The following is a 27,480-nucleotide window of genomic DNA, read 5'->3' as shown; positions in this document are numbered from 1 at the left end:
TATAATAAAAGTAAGTCAATATCAAGGCCTCTATTTTCCATTTTCATCTCTGATTTTGACTTACTTAGTTTTCGATTTCTCTGTTATTTTCCTCAATTATTCAATGAACTTCTTGTTTTTCTCATTTTTATTTTCCTAAGTTTTATTTGTTTATAATTTTATGTTTTTTACGTCAACTCTTGCTAACTAAATCTCTATTTTTCTCTCTTTTTTCTGTAGATGGTCACGCCTGATGCTCTATTTACCCTCTTTGGTACGTCTGCACATGAAATTTATTAATTTTTTGTTTAGTTTAGTTTTGAGAAGAAAAAAAAAATCAAACAAAAAACAGAAAACCAAAGGCAATTATCGAATTACTCCTAAGCTAAAGTGTAGAGCTATAGATTGTCATTTTGTCTTACCCAGTATAAATATTTCATTTAATCCCTATAGACCATATACTATCAACTTTGATATACTTATTCTTTTTGGTTTGTTCTGTATCCTATATTCTTGAAAAAAGTTGGAACACAAAAGAAAATCCTTTAAGTATCATTTCTATAAACATATATTCTTAGCAGATTTTATTGACATTTTTCTTTTCATTTGAATTAATTTCATCTGCTAAAATCGCCAAAGGGAAATGAAGATGAAGAAATAAGTTTGCAAAATTTTTACTTCAAACCACATTTTATTTATTTAGTTTTAAGCTGCTTAAATACCAGAAACTTGTATGCAAAATAGAAAGAGGAAAAAAGAAAGAAAAGTATGCACATCATTTTAAATCCTTTTTTTTTTTGCTTTATTTGCTGTTGGTAATAAAGCAAAAGAAGTGATTAATATTTTAAAATATAACTCCACAAAATTTTCACTTGAACAACTCTGCTCGAACGGCTTGCTAAAGGCTAGTACTGCAGCTGCTGCTATTGCTATCGAAACATGTAAATAGTGCAGAAAGCAACCTTAAAATAAAAGAGAAGAAAAAAACTCCAGCAAAATGGTCTACCTACCTTCGAAAACAAAAAAGGAAGTGGAATAATCCTAACAACGCCTTAACAATAACAAAATCAATTTCAGTTAAATAAATTATTTAAACAGCTGAAAAAGGAGCAGAAAAAAAGGATAACAGTACAAGTACACTTCGCTGCCTTGCCTCTTAGTGCTGGATATTGTTTAAATAATTCTGTATTGCAAGTTTTCGCGTTAAATACTTGAAAAGTTGTTCTAATGGAGTTTGTGCTGTTTTTCTGGAAAAGCTTAAACTGAAGAAAAAAAGTGTAACTATTAACAATAGATACAGTTATAAAAGGACTCAAAATAAAAAAAAAGTTGAAAGTTTGGTAGGCAAGCCAACAAAATAAGTAATTTTTTTTGTTATAACTCACCTAAATGTTTCTGTATTGTCATAGTTTCTAGGGTCACTACTCCTGGATTGTCTCTGTCTGTCTTTTTTTTACACATATATATATATCGCAAACGATTCCTTAGCAATCCCAATTTTATGCAGGCGTCTTTATAGTCCAATCCTGCTGATCCCCAAAATAAATATTTTATTTTCAAGTTTTTTGCTGGTTAGGGCGAAGATCATTCAATTTTACAATTTTGGTTTATTTCTCCTTCGAGACGAGCTCAATGATCGGAAATTTTTCTTTGCAAATGGAAAATGAAAGCTGGAAATCGCAACACACACCAACCACTATGGGAAGCGTTTTGTAATTTTGTTTAGTCGTAATTACTAATTAGGTGGGGGCTCCAAGGGCCGTTCGCTGGTATGTGGTACTTGTACCGAATTTATTGCGAAAACGCCTCTATGATACAAATACTAAATTAACCCCGCTCGACTACCCCGTATATTAGCTGTACTTTTCCCAATGCATGTACTTTCGTGTAATAACAGATTTTTTGTCTGCGACAATTACAGTACTTCCATGGTGCACATGATTATGTGCACCTGTTGAAAGTTGTTCTAGTAGCTTCGAACGCTTGACAACTGCATCGGCTCTCGCTGTTGCTGCGTGTGCCCAGGTTCGAATCCCGGCCGGTCCCCGCCGAATTTTTTCATTTTCAAGTTTTTTGCCTGTCAGTGCGAAGATCATTTAATTTTACAATTTTTGTTCGTTTTTCTTTCGAGACGAGCTGAACGATCGAAAATGTTTCATTGCAAATGGGATAGGAAAGCCAGAGATCGTAACACACCCAATGGGACACGTTTCGTTATTTGGTTTAGAATTACTCATCAGCAACATTTGGCTTCAAGGGCCGTACGCTGGTATATTATACTTGTGCAGAATTTATTGCGAAATAAAATAAATAGCAAATTAACCACGCTGGACTACCCTGTCAATTAGCTGTACTTTTATGTTTATTTTTATAATGACTTGGCAGTAAAATGCATCGTTTTGACTTTTGGAAATCGTTTATAGCCAAACAATATGTCCCATAATAACTCCAAAAAAAAAATTTTTAGTTTTCTAAAGCTGTATTTTATTGAAGTCATTTTTATGAAATGTTATCTCTGAAGTAAACCGCTGCTATCGATAAGTTGGTGGCGAGATTGGTTAAGCGGGTTCGAATACCACATACGAGTTTGGCCTGTTGTCACTGGAGTCTAAGTGAATCTGAAGTTAGACCCTATCTCTATAGTGGATTTATAAAAGAGATTTTAAAAAGGGGCTACGAAAGATGGTTTCATGAGTAACACAAGAAATACTGATATGCGGCCTGTAAATTATGTATGTTCTTGATCGTCTTGCCACTATTAGTCAATTTACCCATGTCCGTCCGTCCCCTTTGTCCGTCTGTCTTTGGAAATCACGAAAGCAGTCGAACGCATAAAGCTAGTTGCAAGAAATTTTGCAAAAATACTTCCTAATGATGTATGTCGTGGGGGATTACAAATAGGCGATATCGGTTCCGATTCGTTCCACATCGGTTTATATTTGGCCATATCGGCTCAGATTTGGCCCAATAGTGGTCTTCCGATATGATTTCTTAAGTACCTAGAAGCCGCAATTGTTGTCCCATTAGGCTGAAATATTGCATATATTGTTCTGTTACCACTTCCAACAATCGTGAAGAATAATCCAAATTGATACATAACCTGATAAAGATTATTCCAATCTCCGGGTTAGACATCTTGAGCCTCTGGAAACCACAAATGTTATTCGATTAGACTGAATTTTTAAACGTAATGACGAATTTCACAAAATTTGGTATAGCCCCCATATGGACAGATCTCCCGGTTTAAGTTCTTGGACCCATAAAAGTCCATTTATTAACCGATTTCGCTGGAAGTTATCACTGTAAGCTGTATTAGGTTCTTCGACATTCCAGTTCAATATGACCTAGATCGGTCTATACTTGGATATTGCTTTCATACAGCGATCTCTCGATGTAAGGTTAAAGGGCCATAAAAGACCTATTTAATACCTCATTTCGCTGAATTTTGCTACAATGAGTTGTATTATACTCCAACAGGTTCTGAATATGATGTAGATCGAACTTCATTTACTAGCTTAGGCCAGTGAGGATTTTAATCATAAAATAAAAAAATCTGCATGGAAAAACGATGTTTTTATTAATATAATATAACATTTGCCCTTGTAAGTAGGGGTACTCTTTATCTGTTCTCCTGAAAAGTTTAATTTGTACATACTATTAAAAAATTATTTTAAATTATATGGGTGATTTAATCTGTGCCATTAAAATCCTTAACAGCTACTTTTGCCACATATCACTATGTTCCTGCTTTTCTGCAATAAAAACGCGAAGCTATTATGCGCAAAGCTCAGTTAGAGGTAGACAGAGAAAGAGGGATTCAGTATAAAAGTCATACCTTTGTTTTAAAAACAATTGTTTTAAACAGTGATGGAGTCAGTCCAAACCCCATACACATGTGAAAACCTTTATCTTGTCCATAGATTGTCCAACAAGTTTAGAGGAGAATGCCATCCGTGCATGTAGTCATTATTCGAGTTAAAAGTTAAACAAGTGAACCAAACAGCCATTCAGGCAACAAGTCAGGCAGTCATACAGACCAAACACTTGCACAAATCGCATAAAAGATAAAAACGCTTTAACTAATTTTTATATTTAAAATGAAAACAAACACACCCGGAGATACAACACCCACAGTCATATATATATAGATATACTAATACAAACTCACTCACACTCTCAATTGTGTATATTTAGTTAGTGTAAGAGCCTTTGTATTTACATTTGTTGTAACATAAGTACTTGATGCTTTACAAGCTATTTTGCACAATACAAGGCACAGTACTTGACACAGGCACCAACATATTTACACCAACACAGGGACAAGTACCTATATATCCTTGATTTTACCGGTTTCAAGTTACCTCTTTTGACTTTACTTTCTGCATTTCATTCTCTCGATGGTTGTTTGTGTTCCTGGTATTATTTTGTTTCCATATGTGTGGCGTTGAATTAGTCCAAACAGTGTTGGAGAGAGGAGGAATGTCTCTATATCTGTGAAGATTTGAAGTTTTTATCCGACAAAGTAACAATCGCAAATGCTAACTAACTAATGCAATAAATGTACTACTCTATACAATGCGGATAACCACCACCCTGCTCTTGATTTTTGCTCTACGCTCACCTCACCTCACTTCACTCCTTTCTTCTATTGCCAGCATGTGTGTAACTGAGTGTCTGTTTCTGCTGTTCTAAATATCAAATAACGAAAAAAGTGAAACACCCTCACCCCCACTCACTCTTACCCACACACAAACAAACAAACATACGCGTGTAAGGTTTTCAACTCATCTCCATGTGAATAAAATACAATGAATGAATGAATGCATGAGAAGTGCTGGAACATATCTGTGAAGCGATGCTGCTTTATTGTGCACATCTAATGGGGAGAAAAGTCTTTTTGTATTGTATTCTATTATTTTTTTATGCTGTTGGTTACTACCTTCCCCAACCCCTCATCTATGTAGTAAAGCCGTAGTTAGCCTTGTACCATTGTCCATTGTATAGTTTTTTTTATTATTATTGTCTTAATACCTGAATTACACTTACAATTAGAATTGTAATAAAATAAACTTTAGTTCGCTAGAAGCTTTATCCATCCATCCCTTACACTAACACACACACATACACACATAAATATGTTCATACATCACTTACTTTTGCTGTTTGTATTTCGTTCACTCGTTTGCTGAATGAATGAGCCCTTTTGCTGAAAGAGAAAAAATAACTTTCTATAAACTGGTCATTTGATTGTCTAAGTAATTTATAGTTTTCACATTATTATTGTTTTTGTTTTGAGTTGATTTTTTAATTTGTTTTGTTCTTCTGGCATCCACTTAATTCCATAGATTATTTTTTAAAATTAAGTGTAGCTTTTGTTTTAAACAATTTTTCACCATTGTTGGATGATGCCTTGACATAAAATTTTGTTTGGTCCTCTTACCTCCATCACTTCGAGGCTGGTGTAAATAGTTTTAATGCAATTTCATGAGCATTTTCATGCATACAGTATTTAATAACTAATGACTTTACCATAACGAAATTTTGTTGGAATTTGTAATGAATTTATCCACTGAATTTGTTATAAATTCTGTAGAAATATTAATAGTGAAGATGAATTTTAAATTTTACAGGTAGCAAAGTTAATTTTTTTATTCATGGCAGTTTGAAAGAGTAGTTTAAACTTTTTTGGCAGGAAATCGAATATTTATAGGAAAGGAAAGGAAAAGGTACGAAGCATAAATTTATGTTTTTGTTAAAGAAATAAAGTTTTTTTTTTTTAAATTTTGAAAAAAATTGGTCAATAACGACCTTATTCAACTTAAAATAGGTTCATTTGACAGTTCTATAAAGGAAATTTGTCAGATAAACCTACTCCAAATCTATATTTAGTTTTGTGCATACCGGCATAAAAAGTATAATACGCAAAATCACATTTTAAAAAATTTTTAAAATGAATTATTTATTTTTTTCATATGTGTGGGGTGAATTAGTCCAAATAGTGTTAAAGAGAGAGAAGGAATGTCTCTATATCTGTGAAGACGAACGGACTATAGTCGACTTTGTGATACCCTATACCACTTCGCGGGTATACAGGCTAAGTCGTCGAAATATTGTGGCAATTGAAGAAGAAGGCGTTGTGCAAAATTTAAGGCTCATTGGTGGATAAATACGTTTGCAAACACTCTCGTAAATGACAAAATCGACGAATTCATTTGTATATACGGGAACTAAATCTGAATCCATTTTTATGAAATTTACCAGTATTGACGAGAGTCATAAGAGAATCGCTGGTGCAAGATTTCGTGAGAATAGGCTATCATATGACGATTTTGTTGCAATATTAATTCAAATCGGACGAACACATATATATGGGAGCTATATCGAAATCTGAGCCCTTTTTTCCAGTTCTAATAGACCAAACAAGATGCCTGTGCCAAATTAAAAGACGATCGGGTAAAAATTTGCGACCTGTACTTTGTGCACAAATTAACATGGACAGACATAGAGACAGACCGACGTACGGACAAACCGGACAGCCAGGCGGACATAGCTAAATCGAATAAGAAATTGATTCAGAAAATGATTCTGAGTCGATCTGCATACTTATCGATGGGTCTACAACTCTTGCAACCAAATGAGTCTAACTCTCTTCCAAACAAATGCACTAAGTTATAATCCCTGTATCACAGTAGTGGTGTAGGGTACAGAAGTTTTGAAATAATTTCATCTTGGGACCACCTTCTTATTCTTGATCATCGTAAAGTCCTAAGACGATCTTGCAATGTACGTCTGTTGAAATCACGCTACAGTCTTTAAAAATAAAAGTATTGAGCTGAAACTTGCAAAGATTTTGTACTATAGGAAGGATATATTCAAAGATATTTAAAGATCTGGTAATTTAAGGTCTTCGGCACGTTAAAGTCTCGTTAATCATACGATTTCGTTGACATTTGACACTTCCAGCTGTATTGGGCTCCTCAACACTCCGTAACGATCTATATTTGGATAAAGCTGTCATACATACCTATCTCCCGATCTTTGTTCCTGGGCTCATAAAAGCCTCATTTATTACCAGATTTGTTACAATATGGCATCGTGAGCTGTGTTAGGTCCTTTGACATCGGTAACCTGTATGGTTTAGATCGAACAATATTTTTATGTAGCTGGCGTATATACCGATTTCGCGATTTTTATTCCTGGGCCCATAAAAAGCGCGTTTATTAGCCGATTTTGCTGAAATTTGGGGCAGTTAGCTATGTTGGACCCTACGACGCCCGTGGCCAATATTGTCTAGATTGGTCTATATTTGGATATAGCTGCTTGCATATCGATCTCCCGTTTTACGGTCTTGGGCCATAAAAGGCGCATTTACTACCCGATTTTGGAGAAATTTGGTACATTGAGCAGTGTAAGGTTTCTCGACTTTAGTATGTGATAAGGTCTAGATCGGACTTTATGTTGATATATATCAGCCATAAATACCAGTCTTCCAATTTAAGTTGCTGGAGCCATAAAAGGCGCGTTTATTACCCGATTGCGCTAAAATTTGACACATTGTGTTAGACTCTTCGACATTCGAGCTTTATGTGGTCAAGAGAGGACTAAGTTTGGATATGGCTGTGATATATACGGATCCCACGATTTAAATTCTAGGACTCATAAAAGGCACTATTATTACTCAATTGCGCTGACATTTGATACAGTGAGATGTTTTAGACTCTTCGACATCATTGCCCAATATTTGACTTCATTTATCTATATTGGCCCATAAAACGCGTATTTATTAGCCGATGTTAGGCCCTTCGACATCCGTGGCGAGTAAGGTTCTTAACCAACCATGCTTTGATATAACCATCATATAGACCGATCTTCGCATATAAGGCATTTCGCTCATAAATGATATATTAATTAAAGTGCCGAATTTTGGTACATTGAGATGTTGGTGACTTATTCCGAAGATGGTACAAATCGGACTATAATTGAATACAGTTCCTATATTGAATAATCTCCCGCAACACGAGCTTGAACAGTAAATTGTTTAAAGCCCTCAACGTTCGTACATATTGGGTTGCCCAAAAAGTAATTGCGGATTTTTCATAGAGTCGGCGTTGACAAATTTTTTCAACGGCTTGTGACTCTGTAATTGCATTCTTTCTTCTGTCAGTTATCAGCTGTTACTTTTAGCTTGCTTTAGAAAAAAAGTGTAAAAAAAAGTATATTTGATTAAAGTTCATTCTAAGTTTTATTAAAAATGCATTTACTTTCTTTTAAAAAATCCGCAATTACTTTTTGGGCAACTCAATAGTTGGATCGGACACTATTTCGATATAATAGGTTTTCGTCAAATTCCGGTGCATGTTCACCGGATTTTTGCGAAATGTTTTTAATATATTGCAAGTTTGCCCATGAACAGAGGCAAACTTCTCACATATCAATAAGTGCTCTCCGATTAAAGTTATAAGCTCAATGATAAGGGGTCTCCTTTTTATATCCGAGTCCGAACGGTGTTCCGCAGAGCGACACCTCTTTGAGGAAAAGTTGTTACATGGCTGCCATACCATTTTTTCAAACGGCATAGTTCCTTACAAATGTTGGCAGCATTAGGAAGGAATATCCACCGCTGTAATTTTGTTCCGATGTGTTCGCCAGGATTCGAACCCAGGCGTTCAGCGTCATAGGCGGATATGCTTACCTCTGCGCTACGGTGGCCTTCAATATATACATTTTCATATATGAGATCAGGTGATATTTTACAAGTAATAGTTTGCTATGACTTCCGACAGGCTTGCCAAGTATGGTTAAAATCTTTCCATAACCTAATATAGCTACCATATAAACCAATCGCCGATTTTGCGATTGATTTATATGGAAGGCGCAATTATTATCAGATTTGGCTGAATTTTTTTTTTTTTTGACTTCTAATAGTCATGACTAATGCGGTCCATATCGGTCCATAACTTGATGTAGCTCCCAAACATTAAAAAAAAGTCATTTAAAGGAAATGTAATGCATGGTGGAGGGTATGTAAGATTCGACCATACCGAATCTAAACGCGTTTTTACTTGTTATTCCTAACCTTGTTCTCTAAGTTGGCCAAATTAGAAAAGTCTCTCGGATTGGCATCTGGCGAATAGGATGATTGGAGAGCTGCCATCGGCAGTTACAGCTTTCCTTACTATCACTTGAGATGAAAAACTACTTCGGTTGGCCATTGGTAGGCTTAAATTCTCGTACGTGCGCTGCGTTAAGTAAACCCGATGATTCGGAAATTCCACACATTCGTGCAAGCGCAGCAAATCCATTGATTTTTCGAATCTAAATTTGTTGTCTTAAGTGTAAGATCGGGATCCTTTGAAACTTGTTAGGTTTAACCTTGAGCTCGTCTTTTAATATAAAGGGTGATTTTTTTGAGGTTAGGATTTTCATGCATTAGTATTTGACAGATCACGTGGGATTTCAGACATGGTGTCAAAGAGAAAGATGCTCAGTATGCTTTGACATTTCATCATGAATAGACTTACTAACGAGCAACGCTTGCAAATCATTGAATTTTATTACCAAAATCAGTGTTCGGTTCGAAATGTGTTCATTCACCGTTCAGCGATGAGGCTCATTTCTGGTTGAATGGCTACGTAAATAAGCAAAATTGCCGCATTTGGAGTGAAGAGCAACCAGAAGCCGTTCAAGAACTGTCCATGCATCCCGAAAAATGCACTGTTTGGTGTGGTTTGTACGCTGGTGGAATCATTGGACCGTATTTTTTCAAAGATGCTGTTGGACGCAACGTTACGGTGAATGAACACATTTCGAACCGAACACTGATTTTGGTAATAAAATTCAATGATTTGCAAGCGTTGCTCGTTAGTAAGTCTATTCATGATGAAATGTCAAAGCATACTGAGCATCTTTCTCTTTGACACCATGTCTGAAATCCCACGTGATCTGTCAAATACTAATGCATGAAAATCCTAACCTCAAAAAAATCACCCTTTATATGTTCGAGAATTCACTCTCAGCACCATTTCAGTTGTTGTTGTAAATTTTTTTGAATAGCCGGTTGTGAGTTTTCAGCCAAATATAAAGCAATCACACTATTACGCTTGAACTCCATCACGAATAACATATTTGTTTAACAATATCTGAAGCAAATGCTTTGGTGGCTTATAAACAATATTTATTATTATAAAAACATGTTTTTTTAGATAATTGTTTTTATTTAAATTTAAAACTAGTACCTTTATGCATTTAAAATTCCCTTTTTGTAAGTCTAATGTCTTTTAGTAACATTTTAACCCCTTTCTTCGATGTTATTCTAAAACATTTGTAACTTTCAATTTATTATATGCATTGCTTATGCTTTCCTGAACAATAAAATATGCATTTCCTTCAATGCCTCCTTGACCATTGAGCTTCACTCGCACATGTACTTTCACAATGTGAAGCTGGTACTGATTTGAAGTCAAGTATTTGCACTTTTATACTCAATGCCAATACAATGATTTATTTCCACTTTTCCAAAGGGAGGGGGAAAAATCAACTAGAAACGAATCGAAAAGCAAGACTTTAAAGTGAATGAATCGATATGCAAGCGCATAATTTCCTCAATGCTTCGACGATTGTATGCTTTTTATATCCTTGCAGTGAAACACACACATTATCCTTGGCGAAATGTGTACAAATTGCTGGTAGCATGCAAGTTTGTATGATGTGCAAAAGAAAAGGAAATTTGCACTCAATTTAATGTTTTGTTTTCTTGTACTCTCTCGTTTTAGAGCAAAATAAAAGAGAAAAAAATAAACGAGAAAATATAAAACGTCCAACTGCACATAAAACTTACTCCAACATACATGAAAAACATAAGCCATGAATGTTGGCGATTCACAACCCCTCCTAGTATCGACAGCCAACGTAGCAAAGACTAACTGCCAACAGTCACATATTTCTTCATCAAATATGTACCATGATGATGCTGTATGGGAACTTCGTCGCTCCATTCTTGCATCCTAATGTAGCTCTAGAGAATACACTTTAGCTATGCTAGATAGACTTCACTCTATTGAACTCACTGGGAGAGGAAGGATATTCATTCCATATTCAACATATTTAGCCTTAAGGCATTTTATATTGGGGAGCTATAAGCAACGCTAATAAATTATCGAAATTGTAGAAAATTTATATATTTTTTGGTTGCATACAGCTTCCACTTTTTCAAATTGTGGTTGAATAAAAGAGGGTTGACTTTTTTTATATCATTGCGGAGAATTCTAGCAAATAGCTTGAGAAAATTTTGTTTTTCTTGGTTGATTGAAAAGTCAAATTGGTTGTTAGAGGAACGATTGAAGTCTAATACAAATCCCATTTATTGAAGGTTGGTTGAGCACTAACAATCTGCGACTTAGCTAGCGGCATTTACTGCAACATGTGGAGATATTTGTTGCGGTTGATTCCAATAACTTATCTAGATAGTTTTCTTCTGGACATGAAATATAATGTTGCTGAATTCCGATTTCGACTCTTTTTACACACAGAAGACTTATTGAGATAGCATACAAAGTTTCAGTATTAACACTGAGAAGAATAATGGACTAAGCCTCATGTGCTTACTTATAAAGTAACCAAACTTAACTAAACATTTTTAATGTAATAATATTGGAAACGAACATTTAAAAGCAACTAGTAGAAAATTTTAAAACTTCAAATTTCAATTGTAAAATTAAAAAATTTCTATGCAAATGTTTAATTTTTTTACTTAAATGAAATCATAATGAAATTTTCTACTTTTTAACATAATTTACTACTTTTAAATACAATTTCTTATTTTTAAGAACCCTTTCCTAGTTTTGAGGAATTTTCCCTATATTTAAAGACATTCTCTTTGATTGGGCTTGTTTCCCGTTTTCAGGAACATTTTTCTTAGATTTTGTTTCCTAAAAAATATTCGTAAATTGAAGATTTATCTCGCTTTTCCTTAATTTTGAAGGATATTCCAATATGGTTTTTTTCTATTTTTTTTTTTCTTATTTTTGAAGACATTTTTTTTTTTTAACCATATTAATAATACCCACCCACCATAGATAGGGGGAATACTTATCTAGTTATTCCGTTTGTAAAACCTTGAAATATTGATCTGCTACTCCCTAAAGTATACATGTGGTTGATCGTCTTGACATGCTAAGTCGATCTAGCCATGTCCCTCCATCGGTCTTTGGAAATCACGATAATAGTAGAACAGCCGTTAAAAAATTGCACAGATACCTCTTATAGATATATGTCGTTGGGGATTGCAAATGGACCATATCGGTTCAGATTTTGATATAACTCCCAAATAACTGATCTCCTGATTTGACTTATTGAGCCCATGAAAGACGCATAGATTATCCAATTTGGTTAAAAATGTTGTTATAACAACAACTGTGTGAAGTACTTGTCGATATCGGTCATCAACCTAGTATAGCTACCATATAAACCGATCTCCCGAATTGACTTATTGAGACCCTAGAAGTCGCAATTGTTGTCCGATTGGGCTGAAATTTTGCACCTAGAGTTCAAGTCCAAAGGTCCAAATCCAATGTAAAACGATCTTTTGATTAATCCCCAACGGCCCCAGAAGCTTCAATATTTATATAGTTCCCCCATAAACCGATCTCCTGTTTTGATTTCTTGAGCCCCTGGAAGATACATTTGTTATCCGAGAATTTTTTACAGGGCTAGTTTCCTATATTTAACAACAATTTTTTTTAGCTTTGAAGACAATTTAACAATATCACTTTTGTTTTCTAAATAAATATTTTTAAATTAAATCATTAATTAATATGTGTTAATATATATTTCTCCAATTTTTGCTTGATATTTTATGAGATTCCAAAATGATTTTTCTCTTCTCTAAAGCTTTCTTTTCCTATTCTTGAAGTTACTGTTGTATTTTTGAAAGCATTTTCCTAGTTTTAATGACATCTACTTTTTTGTTAAAAAAAAAAACATACTTTTAACTAAACATTTAATTTGTTCTTAATTTGTAAAAGAATTCCAATATGGTTTTACTCTTCACTGAACTTTTTTCCCTATTTGTAAGCGCATTTTCCTAGTTTTTAGTTAATTTAAATTTTTTTGAAAACATTTTTTCTAGTTTTAAAAATAAGTTCTTATTTTTAAGAATATTTTACTATATTTCAGAACTTTTTCTTTAATACAAAAAAGAAAAATATCCTCATAGCTCTCAAAACTGTTATTGCCAACCATAAGAATCACTTGTAGAAATATAACTTTTCCCAAAACAGATCACAATTCTTAACTTTAAACTAAGTTAAGTTAAGTAAAGTTTTTTCTTTTTTACAGAAACATATTTAAAGCATATGTAAAAAAGTTAAAATTCGGAAACTAAAAATTTAGGTTTCTAAATTCTTTCTTTGTAATTTTAAAATACAAACAAATTGGTTATAATCTTCTCTAAGAGAATTTCTTTTTTTAAAGAAATTTTCTTATTTTTTATGACATTGTCTTTTCTTAAAGATATTTTTCTACTATTGAAGAAAATATTCTTATTTGGTTAAGAACATTGTAAAGACAATTAAACTTGTGATAGGTTTCAAAAAAATTCTAAGCAACTCAAAAACTCGACTTTCTTAGTGTTGAGAACATTTTGAAGGTTAATTTACTTTCCTTTGACATTAACATTGTCACAGCATTTTTAACAAAATATATTTTAAATCCATTTTACAAAGAAAAACATGTCCTATCTGCAATTTTTTTTTCTACTTAGTACAACCACTTTTGTAAGTGTAGAACTAAGAATACCAGTAGCAAGAACATCCTACCTAATAGTTTGCTTGCATAGCAGCCAAGTTGCAATTTACTTATTGGCATTTTGTTGGCCATGTTAAGCTTTGTTTACGATGACTGCTTTCGTCGTTTCTTGTTTCTGGTTTGTTTGTTTTAAATTTGCAATTCGGTTTATTCGATTGTAAATATTCTGGCAATTTGTTTTAAGAGATTTCCTTAGCTATCCCCTTACCAAAAATCCCTAGATGCGAATGAAGTGAAATAGTTGGTTGCTAGTTTGCCATAACACTATGGTTATAGGGTTGTGCATCAAATGGTACACAATTTGCACTTTAAGCTGGCAATGGTGCTTGGGGGCCAATTTGGGTTTAAATTCACATGTGTGCCATACATATGCAGCAGGTAAATGTCAGAATACTGGCTAGCAATATTTTCAATATAAATTTTTTGGATGTTTTCCTTTTTGGGCCTTTTCAAGGCATTCAAACCAGCCAGGCATGCAAGATAAGTTTAAGTAACTCGCATACATAACTCTTAAGCTTAGCCTTTTCTCTGAGGAATCTTTCATGGCGGCCTGACCTCAACCACCACCACTATCATCGCAAATAAAGGAGAGGGACTATATAAAGCAATGAAGTACAAAATCAATAATGCAACACTGCCCAGGTAAATGGACTTGGGTTTTCATGATGAAACTTCCGTTGCATACAATAATAAACGGATGTGGGTGATTGGTTTTGATAATGTACGAAAGGACTAACCATCCAACCAAACAAGCAATGCAAACGAACGTTGAATGTTAAAAGTTTGTTCGCAAAGTAAAACAATAAAACACAGTTGCAGCACTGACTGGACTATTTAACATAAACTGGGCCAAAACCACCATTCAAGCCAACTTATTACCACCAATAAATCCTGTAAAAGCACCAAGGCAAGGGCAACTGCGAAAGATGCAGCAGCATGCAGGCGCGTTAGCATTATCGGTACCGGCTTTAACAGCAAAGTCGCACATCCTTCAACTGCTCAGGTTTTTTTTGTTCTGCTGAACTCTGACCATAAAACTTTAGACCAAGTCCGAATAACAAAAAATCATAAATCTTTGCAATTTTATGTACTACACAGAAGAAAAATTGATATAATTACAATTAAATTTGTAAATCGTTTAAATTTTACAATAGGGAAAAAATGTAAGGAAAGGCAAAAGGCCGGCTAAATAATTACATACACCTACCATATAAGTGGAAATTTGGGGCTATATCTTCTTCTGACACGAATTTAGTGGAATTCGGTGAATGTTTTCTGATTGGTTATAAAACAATCCGCATCAAATTTCGAGCAAATGTGTTCAAAACTGCTCTATATGTGCAAATAGAGAGGTATAATTGTATATGGAAGCTAAATTGAAATCTGAACCGTCTGTCTTTAGAGATTTTTATATCTTATGCCAATGTTTGTGACAAACAGTTGACAAACGACCCCATTATTGAAATATTAGTCAAAGTCAGACGAACATATATATGGGAGCTATATCTAAATCTGAACCGATTTCGGCCAATCTCTTTAGGTATTGTGGTAATCGTGGGTAAAAGCATTGCCCAAAATTTTGGGAAGGTTGGTGAATAAGTGTGCTTGCAGTGGCTTTCGAAGTGAAAGGATGATATATATAAATATATGAACTTTATCTAAATCTTAAACGATTTATATGAAATGATCAGTAATATCGAGGGTCATAGAAGAATCCTTCCTGCCAAATTTCGAAAGAATCGGTTGAAAAATGACCCCATTATTGCAATATTACTCAAAATCGGATGAACATATATATCGGAGCTACAACTAAATCTAAACAGATTTTGAACAAACTCCTTAGATACTGTGGCAGTTGTGGAGAAAGACGTTATGCAAACTATTAGGAAGATTGGCTAATAAATGTGCTTACAGTCGTTCTTGAAGTGAACATAGGACGATATATATATGGAAGCTATATCTAAATCACAACCAACTTCCTAAAGTTAATCAGTAATGTCAAGAGTCAAAATAAATACGTCCTGCCAAGCTTTGAGTGAATTTTTTAACTAATGACCATGTTAATGCTATATTTGCCCAAACCTAGCGAACATATTAATAGGAGCTATATGCAAATCTGAACGAATTTTTTCCAATTTCAATAAGCTTCGTCTCTAGGCCGAAAAACATGCTTGTACCAAACTTGAAGATGATCGAATGAAAATTGCGACCTGTGCTTTGTACACAAATTAACATGGACAGACAGACAGACATACGGACATAGCTATATCGAATCAGAAATTGATTCTTAGACGATCGGTATGCTTATCAATGAATCTAGCACTCCTCTTTATGGGTGTTACAAACTAATGCATTAACTTATAATAGCCTGTATCACGGTAGTGGTGTAGGGTATAAAAATGAGAATTGTTACTAAAGACTTACGGCCGTATTTACAAAACTTAATGTAGATTTGAAATAGGTTTATTTGACGGCTTCTATCAAGGAAATTTCTTAAATGAATCTATCTGAAATATACATTAAGTTTTGTGAATACCGTGGGTAAAGTAAATAAGGGTTTTCACTGCATACTTTCAGGTGCACAGCCACATAACATCCCAAATTTGTATTAGCCTTTGACAATCATTATATAGAAAGTCCACTTAAATTATGTATATAAAGGATACTTATGCCCTTCAACATTTACACTTAATGTTGCTCCTGCAATTAACTTTTTTAGGTCCTAAATCATTTCCAAATTAACTGCTTTGAACTTTTCCAGATAAAAACTGAGTTCATTTCCATATATTTTGTTTGCAAAATCCGTGGTAGTGGGTTCCCAAACTTTGGTTCGAATGAATGACCGAGTTTTTATTTGTTAGTTAAATATTAAAACTTATCAAGTGATTTATATGGAGCATACTTGTTGGTACGAAATTATTGCAGCATATTTTTAGGGGCGTAGCACGAAACTTAAAATCTTCATAATCCTTTGGCAATCTGTATATAAAAAAACAAAAACCTTTTGTTTCAACTAACAACAGAAACATTTGACCTAAAGTCTAGTTGTTAAAAAATTGTAGAGCGTTTTTTTATTTTGTATAATTTTCAAAACATTTCTTTTAATAGTATAAAATACCAAAGCATGCATTTTATTATTTTATAAGATATTGGTTTTTTCTTAAATCCTTTTAAGAGAGAAACTGTTGGATTTTGTCTTATTAAATTAAATATAAAACATATGCATTTTTTCCATTATTTTCTTCAAAACAGGTGTTTATGGCGATGTGCAACGTGTAAAGATACTATACAACAAAAAGGATTCAGCTCTCATACAAATGGCCGAACCACAACAAGCTTATTTGGGTAAGTCCAATAAAAAAACCCACAAATCATTTTTTTTTTAATGGCCTGACCCATAGACTCAAAAAAGACTAATCCAACTATATTTTAAAAATGCAATGTCCTCTCAAAAGAATTGTATTTGTAGACAAAGCTGAAATGTGCAAAATGAATTGATAATGAAATTTCCATATCCAACAGAGACACAATTACTCGCACAACAGCTCATCCATTCATCTTCTTTACCTATAATTCTCAATCAGTATTTATAGTTGTAAACCAAACTTTGCCAGCCATAGGCATATGTCACATTCATATATGTGGTTACCCTTTGTCTCTTCAATTTGTACAGAATTTTCTTCTGTTGGCCACAAATTTTGGTCAACAGAGGAAGAAATCTACTTGTAGCCCATTTGTCTTCACATTTGCTAGGTTCTTTCCTTTCGTTCCCTTTGCAAAACTGCTTTGTGAGTTTCCATTGTTGATGAGTTTTTGAGGTTTGAAACTGAGATTTATGCATGAAATATTTTGTCCTTTGTCTTTGTTGCATTTATAAACCTCTTCTCAGCAGGATATTCGGTAGAAGTCACAGAACTTGTGAGAATGTACGCAGTTACTCATCCATCATACATGCTGTGAAAAGAAATTATTAAATGGGTTCTGAGGTTGATAGTTTACCTAGATAACGCTTTAGTAGTAAAATGAAGCGATACATTAAAAAAACGAATTATTATCCTTTTTATCGTTAAGGTATTTTTCATTGCCTTGCTCACATGTGATTTAAATCTATTCTATATGAAATGACTTATGGCATAACGATTAGATTTTTTTTGTTAGAACAATGTGGAAACCAAAAAAATTTAGATTTTATCAATTTTACAACCAAAAATGTACACAAATGGTGACTAACACAAATTGGTGCATAAGTTGTTATACTAATTGTTTTGCCTAGACTAAAATAAACTTCACAATCATCATAAATTACTTCAAAGTCCCGTACCCCCTCACATGCAATGAGATTCAAAATCTTTTGTCAATCTTTCAGCATAGTTGTTCTCATCTCTTTGAAGTTCCTAAGTCTTTGCTGACAATAATGAGCCTTACTACAAATGTGACAAAAGTCAAAAAGGATAACATATACTCGTACAAAGAACAAACATTACTCAGCTACTCTTGACAAAGGATAAACATGGACTCTGTTGGACAAATCCACAAGACTTTTAGGAGCTCACTATACAAACGTTTAAAAATGCTCGAAAACAGACTCCAACATCCATGTTTGTAGTCAAACTATCCTTCGCAGTGTGTGTGAGTATGTGTGTGAATGAAAGTAAAACATGTGTCAGGGTTTTGTTTATCCTGTGAAAAACAGGCGCGCACTTTGCCACGACTCATTTCATTTGAACTCGGTTGCATAGCCCCACTTGCTCAGTATGATGCCATTTCGAGGGGCTTGAGGGCTTGCGGAGGAGGGCCATGGCATGTATGGTTTGATGTTATGGTATAGTGTGTGGTTGGGGGATAAAAGTACATTTGTTAAATGAACCTCGAATTGTTCATCAAATTCACACTATCAACTTTTGTGGCATTGCAGCCTGTGGAGTTCTTAATACAAATGTGAAATGGTATCATGCAGTGTACACACACACGCACATACACAGGCACTTACATACATTCAAACATACATTTGTGCATATGGAAATAGTAATTTTGGTGAAAGGCAAGTTTTTCTCCCATCAAAAAAAAAACGAGCGTATGTGCTGACACCTACATTACGAGGGATTTTAATATACTAATACTGGGATTAGGTAATGAGAGTGGTGCCAACAAGGAAATGAGGTTAATATTTGACAGAGTCGGGGTATGATTAATTCTATGAATTATAGAAGAGGAAAATATATAATATACATATATATAAACATTTTTGAATTTTAATCAATGCAAACATTCAAATGCAACTTAATGGATAATTGTGGAAAAAGTGAAATCTAGTGACCCCAAACTTTTAGAAGTAACATGGAAAACCAAACCATTTATGAACCCGCTGACAGCTACATAGAAATATGGTCTGATCTGGACCAAACTCGATACTGACGCCGAAAGGTCTTACACAAACCACTTACAAAAATCAGGTAATTAATGCGCCTCTTGTGAGCCCATAACCCTATATCGAGTGATCTGTCCATATGACAGCTATAACGTAACAGCAAATATTGGACCATGTTCGATAAGAATGTCAATGGGTCAAATTAAAGCACTGTTGAGGATCTCGATACTAATAAATCTCCAGGCCCGGATGGTATATCAATACTTGTTCTTGGTCATCCACTACGCAACCTTTTCAACCTTGCTTACCGTGCGGGAGTTTACCCGGCGCGTTGAAAGGTTGCGAACGTTCAGCCCATCCCCAAAAATGGTGAGGCGAACCCTGCGAATTACCGGCCAATTGCGATATGCTCCGCGCACTTCAAAGTTATGGAGAGTATGGTTAACCACCATCTTGTGAGATACCTAGAGTCCAATGGCCTTCTACCATTGGCCCAATCCTCAAGAAATTTGGGACTGGAGAAGCATTATGGATGAGACGCTCTCTCAGGATTTGTTGGCCATTTCGGAGTGATGTATTGTAGAATGAACAGACTTGACTTTAACGCACAGAAGACACAGTGCTATTTCTTGTCTTATAAGTCTTATATAATGACCCACTACAATCGTCAACATTTATCGACGGTATAGACATTGAGCAGTCAGATGCTCTTGATGTTCTGATCATGAAGATACAGTGCTTCAGTCACATCCTTGTGACTGCTTGACCGGGTTCAGCGCAGAGCGGAGATGGTGTTTATTGGGGACAGTAGGGTATCCATCTCTATTGCTTCTCTTGAACATCGTCGGAATGTGGGTAGCGTTGTACTGCTCTATCGTAACTTTCATGGCGTGTGTTCCGAGAATATCCGTCTACTTATTCCTCACGTTAGGATGTTCACCAGGAATACAAGACTTGCCAGGAACTCATACCCATTTGTAATTGATAAGCCGCGAACATTAATTTTTCGCCCATACCATTCATATGTGGTATCGACTTTCGGCTAATATCTCTCCCACCAACATTGACGTTCAGAAATTTAGAAGGAATATCAATGAACACTACTCCCTCTTTCCCCCTCCAATTCTAGTTGCCACCGCTATGCACTACATTTATAGGGGACATCGTCTGAGTGTTGGTTACGAGAAAAAATATCTGATAAAAAAAATGAGCCTCTAATGGGCTTAAGGCTCACATGGCCCAGAACATCGATCTATATGTCAGCTACATTCAAAAATGGTTCGATTTTGGGGGTATATACAACCACCGCCATGGGGGTATATACGCCTCGAAATATTGATCTGCGGCGCCATTAAGTATATTATCATTCTAGGAAAATTTTGGAATGTCCGTCCGTCTGTCGAGGTCACATAAGCGGTAGAATGTATAAATATATCCACTTGGAATTTTGCACAGATACTTCTTTTGGATGTATGTCTTTGAGGATTGCAAATGGGGCATATCGGTCCAGATTTGGATATTGCTGCCATATAAAATGGTACTTCGATATGACTTTTTGGACCCATAGCTGCCTCAGCTGTCCGATTTCGCTGAAATTTTTTGCGTGCCATGCCAAGTATGGTCCAAATCGTTCTATTACCCTATATAAACCAGTCTCCCGATTTGACACCTTGAGCCTCTGGAAACCGCAATTATTATCCGATTTGATTGCTTATTTGCACATAGTGTTCTATTACGACTTTAATCATCTGTGGTCCAAATCGGTCTATATTCTGTTTATGAACCGATTTCCTAATTAGTCTTCTACTTTTCTATTCTACGATTTACCCATTAGTCTTCTACGGGTCTTAGCAGCATAATGCAAATTTTGCAAATTTTGCCCATGAACATTCCACTAAGGAACAGGGGCAAACTTGTCACATATCATTGAGTGCTGTCCGATTCAAGTTTAAGCTCAGTGATAAGGGGCCTCCCTTTTATAGCCGAGTACGAACGGCGTGCCCCAGTGCGACAACTCTTTGGAGAGAAGTTTTACATGGCATACTACCTCAGAAATGTTGCCAGCATTAGGAGGGGAAACCACCGCTGATTTAGCAGCATAAACTTGCCTGATTTGGCATAAGTACGTAAAGTTCTCAGGCACCCTTCAACTGAGTTAATTTGTGTACAGTTTTAGTAGAATCCATGGCGGGGGTTCCTTAAATTTGGCCTGGACGAACATAGCACGTTTTTACTTTTTTAAGGTTCTAGCGTGGTTTCCACTGATGGATGGACGGACGGACGAACTAACTCACGGACGTACTGGCACAAATATGGTTTCCTTGCAATTTTTTCCCATATTTGGTATTTTACAGTGGTAGTTTGTTGTTGCCATCTGTGGTACAGGTAAGGAGAAGAAGAATACCCGAACCATTGTTAAGTATTATGATCGGCTAAAAATAAGTTCCTTACTTAAAAAAGCCATGCCCATTTATTTTTATGATCTAGGTATAGGTAGCATTTATTGTCCTATTGCCCTCTACGCTACGGCGGCTTTCGTGCCAGCTACCCGGAATTTTAGAGGTTGAAAAAATGTGTTAATACCTTGTGGTTGTAGTATCGTATATTGAATTGTTATGATAGAAGTTTACCCTCAAAACTTCCATATACAAAGTTATGCTATTTCCAAATCGACATTATTAACTTATATTTGAAATGAAGGAAAATTTCCAAGTATTTTTAAATACACAAAAATTATTTCTTCTTTTGGAAAAATATAATTCTTAATAATTAAAAAAAAATCATAACGCAATATCATAGGAACTTCCCTTAATTTTCCCCTAATACAATTATTACGCGTTTATTTTTATTCTGTCTACATTTGGATTTATTCATATATACCAATGGGTTTGGCAAACGTCTATCTTATCATAACCATAAAGCAAATGATAAGCAACTCATTCTATTTCAACCATCATGTATCGAACATGACGTATGCCTCCTGTACTAGGTGGTACAGTTTCATAAAGCACTAAAGTGGTGAGCAACAAGCCTATATTAGAAGGTTTTTTCCTCCATACGAAATTTATGGTAGGAAAAATATCATCTGTTTTATGGTTGCTGCTAAACAAATGATGAAAACTCAAATCTCCTTCCAATAGATTTTTCAAAAAGAGAACCTAACCACAAGTATTTTTCACCACATTGACCCATAACTAATTGGTCAATGAACCCATATCAACAAGCAAACATTATTGCCTAGACTTTGCTATCCCCATAGTGAAGTACATAAAGGGAGGGAGTGAAGAAAAAACAATAAAGCAAATAATGTCCCCAGGATATATAAAATTAAAATACTTTTGAGATTTGACCCACATAAATAGCCATTTTTTTAATAACATGACCCATAGGTTCCGGGGTATGCTTTCCAATGGGAGAGGGAGGGAGAGAGAGAGAGAAAAATCCTTATTTATAGTAGATGCCATGTGATAATTTCATATTTTTGTGCACATAATAATTTCTTTATGGCCCGGCCATAAATGTTGCCATAATGTCATGAGTTTGTCATGCCCAATGGCATAGTTGGTCTTTTCGATTGTGCCAAAACATGGTAGCCTTTGTTTGTTGCCACTTTCTAGGCTTTTGTTAAATATTATTGAAAATATTTTTGTTTTTAACAATTTTGTAGGCAAAATAATAACATTTTTATTGCAATTTTAAGTCGAAAATGTTAAGCAAACAAACAACATACTATACTGTCAATCCTATTCCCATGAGCTGATCCACAAAGGCTACAATTGGGCTTTTCGAGCTATGGGCATTGTGTACAGCTCTATAAGGCACTGTGGTGTTGCTAGGAGAATATTAAAAGCATATCCTTAGTCTTCCACGCCAATACTGTACGTATGATGCAGTATGTGGAAAACGTATATGTTTAAAAGACCCATCTCCTGAGTTTAACTACCTTGTTCACAAAACTTAATGTAGATTTTAAATCAGATATATTTCCTTTATAGAACTGTCACATAAACCTATTTTAAAGCTTCATGAAGTTTTGTGAAAAAGGCCGTTACTGTTCATTTAACTTTTATTCCTTTATATCTGTTGTCCACGAACTGTGGTTGCAGTTCCTAACCTGGTTTAGATTTGTGTATGTTTTGCATCGGGTTATATGAATGTTCCAATGCATATCCCCTTGGTGATTTTGGTGCCAAGGATTATGAGATTCATTGTTTTGTGTTAATACAGGGTCGCTGCAACACAGACAGTTACCAAGTTCACTCCGGTATATCTGTCAAACTTGTAATGACAGCTACTTGATATTTGTTTTAATAACAGCTCATTATATTGTTACTAGACAAAACAAAGTTATGCGTGATACATTTAGCTGAAAAATCACAACCGACTATTGTTGGCGAACTCAAACACCTGAAAGTGAACAAAATGTTTGTTTGTCGCATCAATAATCGTGATAATGATACCAGTCACCCGACCAACCAAAGTACTTTTCCATCTCAAATGATGGCATGGACAGCTGTAACCGCCAATGGCTGTGCTCCAATCTTTTTCATCGAGCCTGGGGTCAAAGTACATGTGAATTACTTCTAAATACCAAATTTCCCATGATCATTTCATTCAAGGGCAGGGGTGGGGGATCCCCCAGTTCCAGTTTTCCTCACTCATTATCGGGAAAAAATTTTGGTGTCAACGCGATGGACATTTCTATTTGGATAATTTTAGAGAGCAAGGTAAGGGCTAAAAAATATGCATGTATGTATGCTCTGAAAAAAACCATTGTACGGAAATGGGCCAAAATGTCGGCTGATTACATTCATGCAGCTTGAAACTCCTGTTTTAACTGACTCAGAACAATAGTCAACACATACGGTGGTCATATCGAGCAAAAGTAAATGGATTCTGAAATATAGATTACTTTCACACATTTTTGATTCAAATTACAAAAATGTGTGAAAGTAATCTAAATTTCAGAATCCATTCACTTTTGCTCGATATGACCACCGTATGGGTTGACTATTGTTCTGAATCAGTTAAAACAGGAGTTTCAAGCAGCATGAATGTAATTAGCCGACATTTCGGCCCATTTCCGTACAATGGTTTTTTTCAGAACACGCATATTTTTTAGCCCTTACCTCGCTCTTCAAAAAGATCCAAATAGAAATGTCCATCGCGTTGACATCTGGTGTGACCACATCTAACACATCTAAAAATCAACTTCCGTATTGCAATTGGTTTTGGTAGTCTGGAGATTCCCCAGTTTCTTAACCCAAAATGTTATATCATTTTCGTGTTTTTAAGGATTTTAACAAAAATTCTATTTATCGTCGATCTCACATGTTTGAAACAATTTAAAAAAATCTATTATTTTGTACAAAACCACAGTACCATACAATATTGTGACTTAACACACATACTACACAGCAAATGTGTTTTAAACTATAACTTTAGTGGTAAGTACATGGTACATGTGAATGTGCTGGATAGGCTTAAATATACATATATGCTATAATCCCTTGATGTAAATATTCTCTCTTTTTTAAATATTCACAAACAAAACCCAACAGTCAAGGTAGACAGACCAACAAAAGCACAGGGACGGCACTTAGAGTGAATGTGTTCGTGTGTGTGTGTGTGTGTGGGAGTGTTGGAGATAGGACTCCACGTATGGTTGAATATGAGTGTGTAATCACATTGAAATGATGTTGTTCTTTTCTTTGTTGTTATTGTCCCAATACCCAACTCACCCCAAAACAAAAACCATAAGGCTACTGTCAGCAGAAACTCATATCTCTTTCAGCCTCACTATGGAAACATGTGTTTGTATTGGTCTCTGAGTCTGTAAATGCAGTAATGCGTTGAAAGATCCCTAAATAAAGTTTAACACTCGCTCATACAAACACAAACGCACACTCACTTAAACACAGACTGAACTCCAAAAGTGCTGTAGCTTCTCACGCACACTTACTCTAAAGTTGTTATTTTTATTTTACCGTTAAAGTGATTTCATGTGCTATCAAGTCACAAAAAAAAGAATTTTTTGCCCAATGTTCTTCATGTGTGTTATATGTGTGTTTGTTTGTAATATGTATGTGAACAGGGTAGCTTACAAATGAATGAGTGAACTACGAGCTACCGACCAAACGAAGGGCCAACAAACAAGCGACCATGAAGCAGATAAAACTTGTGCAGTACGACAAAAGAATATTTGTTGCCTTCAGCCGCCTGTCTGACTAAGTGAAGACTATCACTTCATCGTATCGCACCTCTGTACAATGCGCTCGGCTTAACTCACCACAAATCGTATGAGAGTGCCAAAAAACAACCAAAGAGACAATCCCGGGTGGTATAATAAATTGTGCAGAAGTGGATTTTAAAAATTTGAAGAATAATGGAGTTTTGACAATTTAACAAATCCCAAGAATTGCCTACCATTACGGTGGACAAAAATGGTCGAAATGAGGTAGTTTTCACAAACATGTAGGATTGAAAATTCCATGAAAGGTTTGAGTGGGGAAAGGCATCTCGCTGTGGTATATATGCTTCGGTTAGTGATGGAATTATTGTTGCTGCTGTACAGTCCCCTTGGTTAGCAATGTTCCTGGATCGATTCCGGTGCGTAAACCCGACCGCAGTAGATATCGTTATAGATTATTTTCGAAGTTAATCAATATACAAGTTAATTTCTCTTTTATGTGACGAAGTATATTTATGCGTTGTATGAAAAATACCAAATCTCAGTAAGGTCCATTTAACCAAGTAGCCCGATGGACGAATATGATTTTTTTAAGTTCCCAATTAAAAGAAGCTGGAGGCCATCATGGCGCAGAGGTTAACGTAATGCTGAACGCTGGGATAAAAATCTTGGCGAGAGCATTTGAAAAATTTTCAGTGGTGGTTTTCCCATTTCTAGGTTAGGTTGAAAAGAGGGCGTAGATATTAATCCGCCCCATGCCACTATGGACATATACCTAAGCCAGTAATCGGCTTGTTGTGCACTCTAAAAACTATAAAATAACCTCTAAAAAGAAAATTTTAAGTAAGGAATTCTGTGCTACTTAAAAAATCCTTAATTGTTTTCAATACCATTCCCCTAAGTTGTTTCATGTCTGGTATTGTGCCTCCACCTAATTGCCGGTATCTGTTAGACGCGAAGAAGCAATGACAAAGGAAATGTTTCAACGTCTCATCATCTTCCCCGTATGCCCTATACATGCTATCAATTGCCGCACCGATTTTACATAAGTTGGCTCGTAGTCCTATGTGTCCCGTTATGATACCAATAATTATACTGACCTCCTTCTTACTTCCTTTCAGTAATAGCCTCTTCTTCTAACGATCTGGATCCCCCCATAGGATTTTCGCCGTCCTACCGACCGTTTCGCTTTTCCACAATGTTGCATGCGCATTCGTCGCCCACTCCCTTACTTCGGACTGCGTCGACCCGAAAGGCTTCGGGTTAGCCAAGTTTATTGACGGCAGTCCTCTGGCCTTTACTGCCAAATCGTCCGCCCTTTCATTTCCCCTTACTCCGTTATGGCCCGATACCCAAACAATTTTGCCGTCCTCAGAGAAGGCGTTGATCTCCTTCTTACACTGCAAGACTGTTTGTGACCTTACCGTCCTGGTTATTGCCCTTATGGCAATTTTACTGTTGGTAAAGATGTTCACACTCGACGTCCTCGCGTTATCACCACACAAAACAAATACAATTTTTTTTTTTTTTTTACAAATACAAATTTTGCCCATGAACATTCCACTAAGGAACAGGGGCAAACTTATCACCACACCATTTCACGCATTCCGTGATCGCCCTGATCTTCGTCTGCAGGACCGTATTATGGTCAGGCAGTCTAAATCAGATCTCAGTCCCTGGGTTCTCAATGTAAACCCACAAGCCAACTCTGTCCTCTAGCTTTGATCCATCCGTGCAACATGATGGCAATACTAGGGTTCCGTTAATCAAAGACTGTCCCGATGGCAGCAGTGCCTCGCACTCGACTTCAAGGTTCATCTCAGGTATACGATTGGAAACCTTAATGGTTTTCCCTTCCTTCCAGGTTTCCTATCGTCGCCTCCATTATACCGCGATGGTATGACGGCTTTTCTGAGGTATTCAACTTCTGTAGAGTTCTCGTTAAGCGTCACGCCATTCGGACTGTAAAAGGAGATCCCATTTCATCGGGCTAAAATTTGAATCGGGTGACACTCATATATATGAGAGAAGTGTCCCCGCTCCTTCGCGGAATGCTCGTGGGCAGTTTTGCAAACAAATTAGTTTGTGGCCCTGTCGTATTAAAAGCATTTTTTCCACTTATGTCTAAAACTATTAAGCT

At 35.6% G+C, this 27,480-nt stretch overlaps 1 protein-coding gene and 1 long non-coding RNA gene across 12 annotated transcripts in view; one reads left to right on the top strand and one right to left on the bottom strand.

Moving 5' to 3' along the window:
• LOC106084157 (uncharacterized) overlaps window positions 1-27,480 on the bottom strand; it is an 81,711-nt gene that overhangs the window by 37,794 nt on the left and 16,437 nt on the right. The window contains exon 2 of the long non-coding RNA XR_009397159.1: window positions 5,134-5,185. This is a non-coding gene — a long non-coding RNA (uncharacterized LOC106084157). The remainder of the gene's footprint in view (window positions 1-5,133; window positions 5,186-27,480) is intronic.
• LOC106084154 (polypyrimidine tract-binding protein 2) overlaps window positions 1-27,480 on the top strand; it is a 530,939-nt gene that overhangs the window by 493,946 nt on the left and 9,513 nt on the right. For all 11 annotated transcript variants that reach the window (XM_059363056.1, XM_059363054.1, XM_059363058.1 and 8 more), the window contains 2 exons: window positions 220-253; window positions 17,035-17,127. In XM_059363056.1, the coding sequence (XP_059219039.1) occupies window positions 220-253; window positions 17,035-17,127 (127 nt within the window). The remainder of the gene's footprint in view (window positions 1-219; window positions 254-17,034; window positions 17,128-27,480) is intronic.

Source organism: Stomoxys calcitrans, chromosome 2, assembly GCF_963082655.1.
Source record: "Stomoxys calcitrans chromosome 2, idStoCalc2.1, whole genome shotgun sequence".
In the NCBI taxonomy this organism is placed as follows: Eukaryota; Metazoa; Arthropoda; class Insecta; order Diptera; family Muscidae; genus Stomoxys; species Stomoxys calcitrans.
Note: the sequence above shows the minus strand (reverse complement) of the source record. Positions and strands in the feature narration are given on the sequence as shown.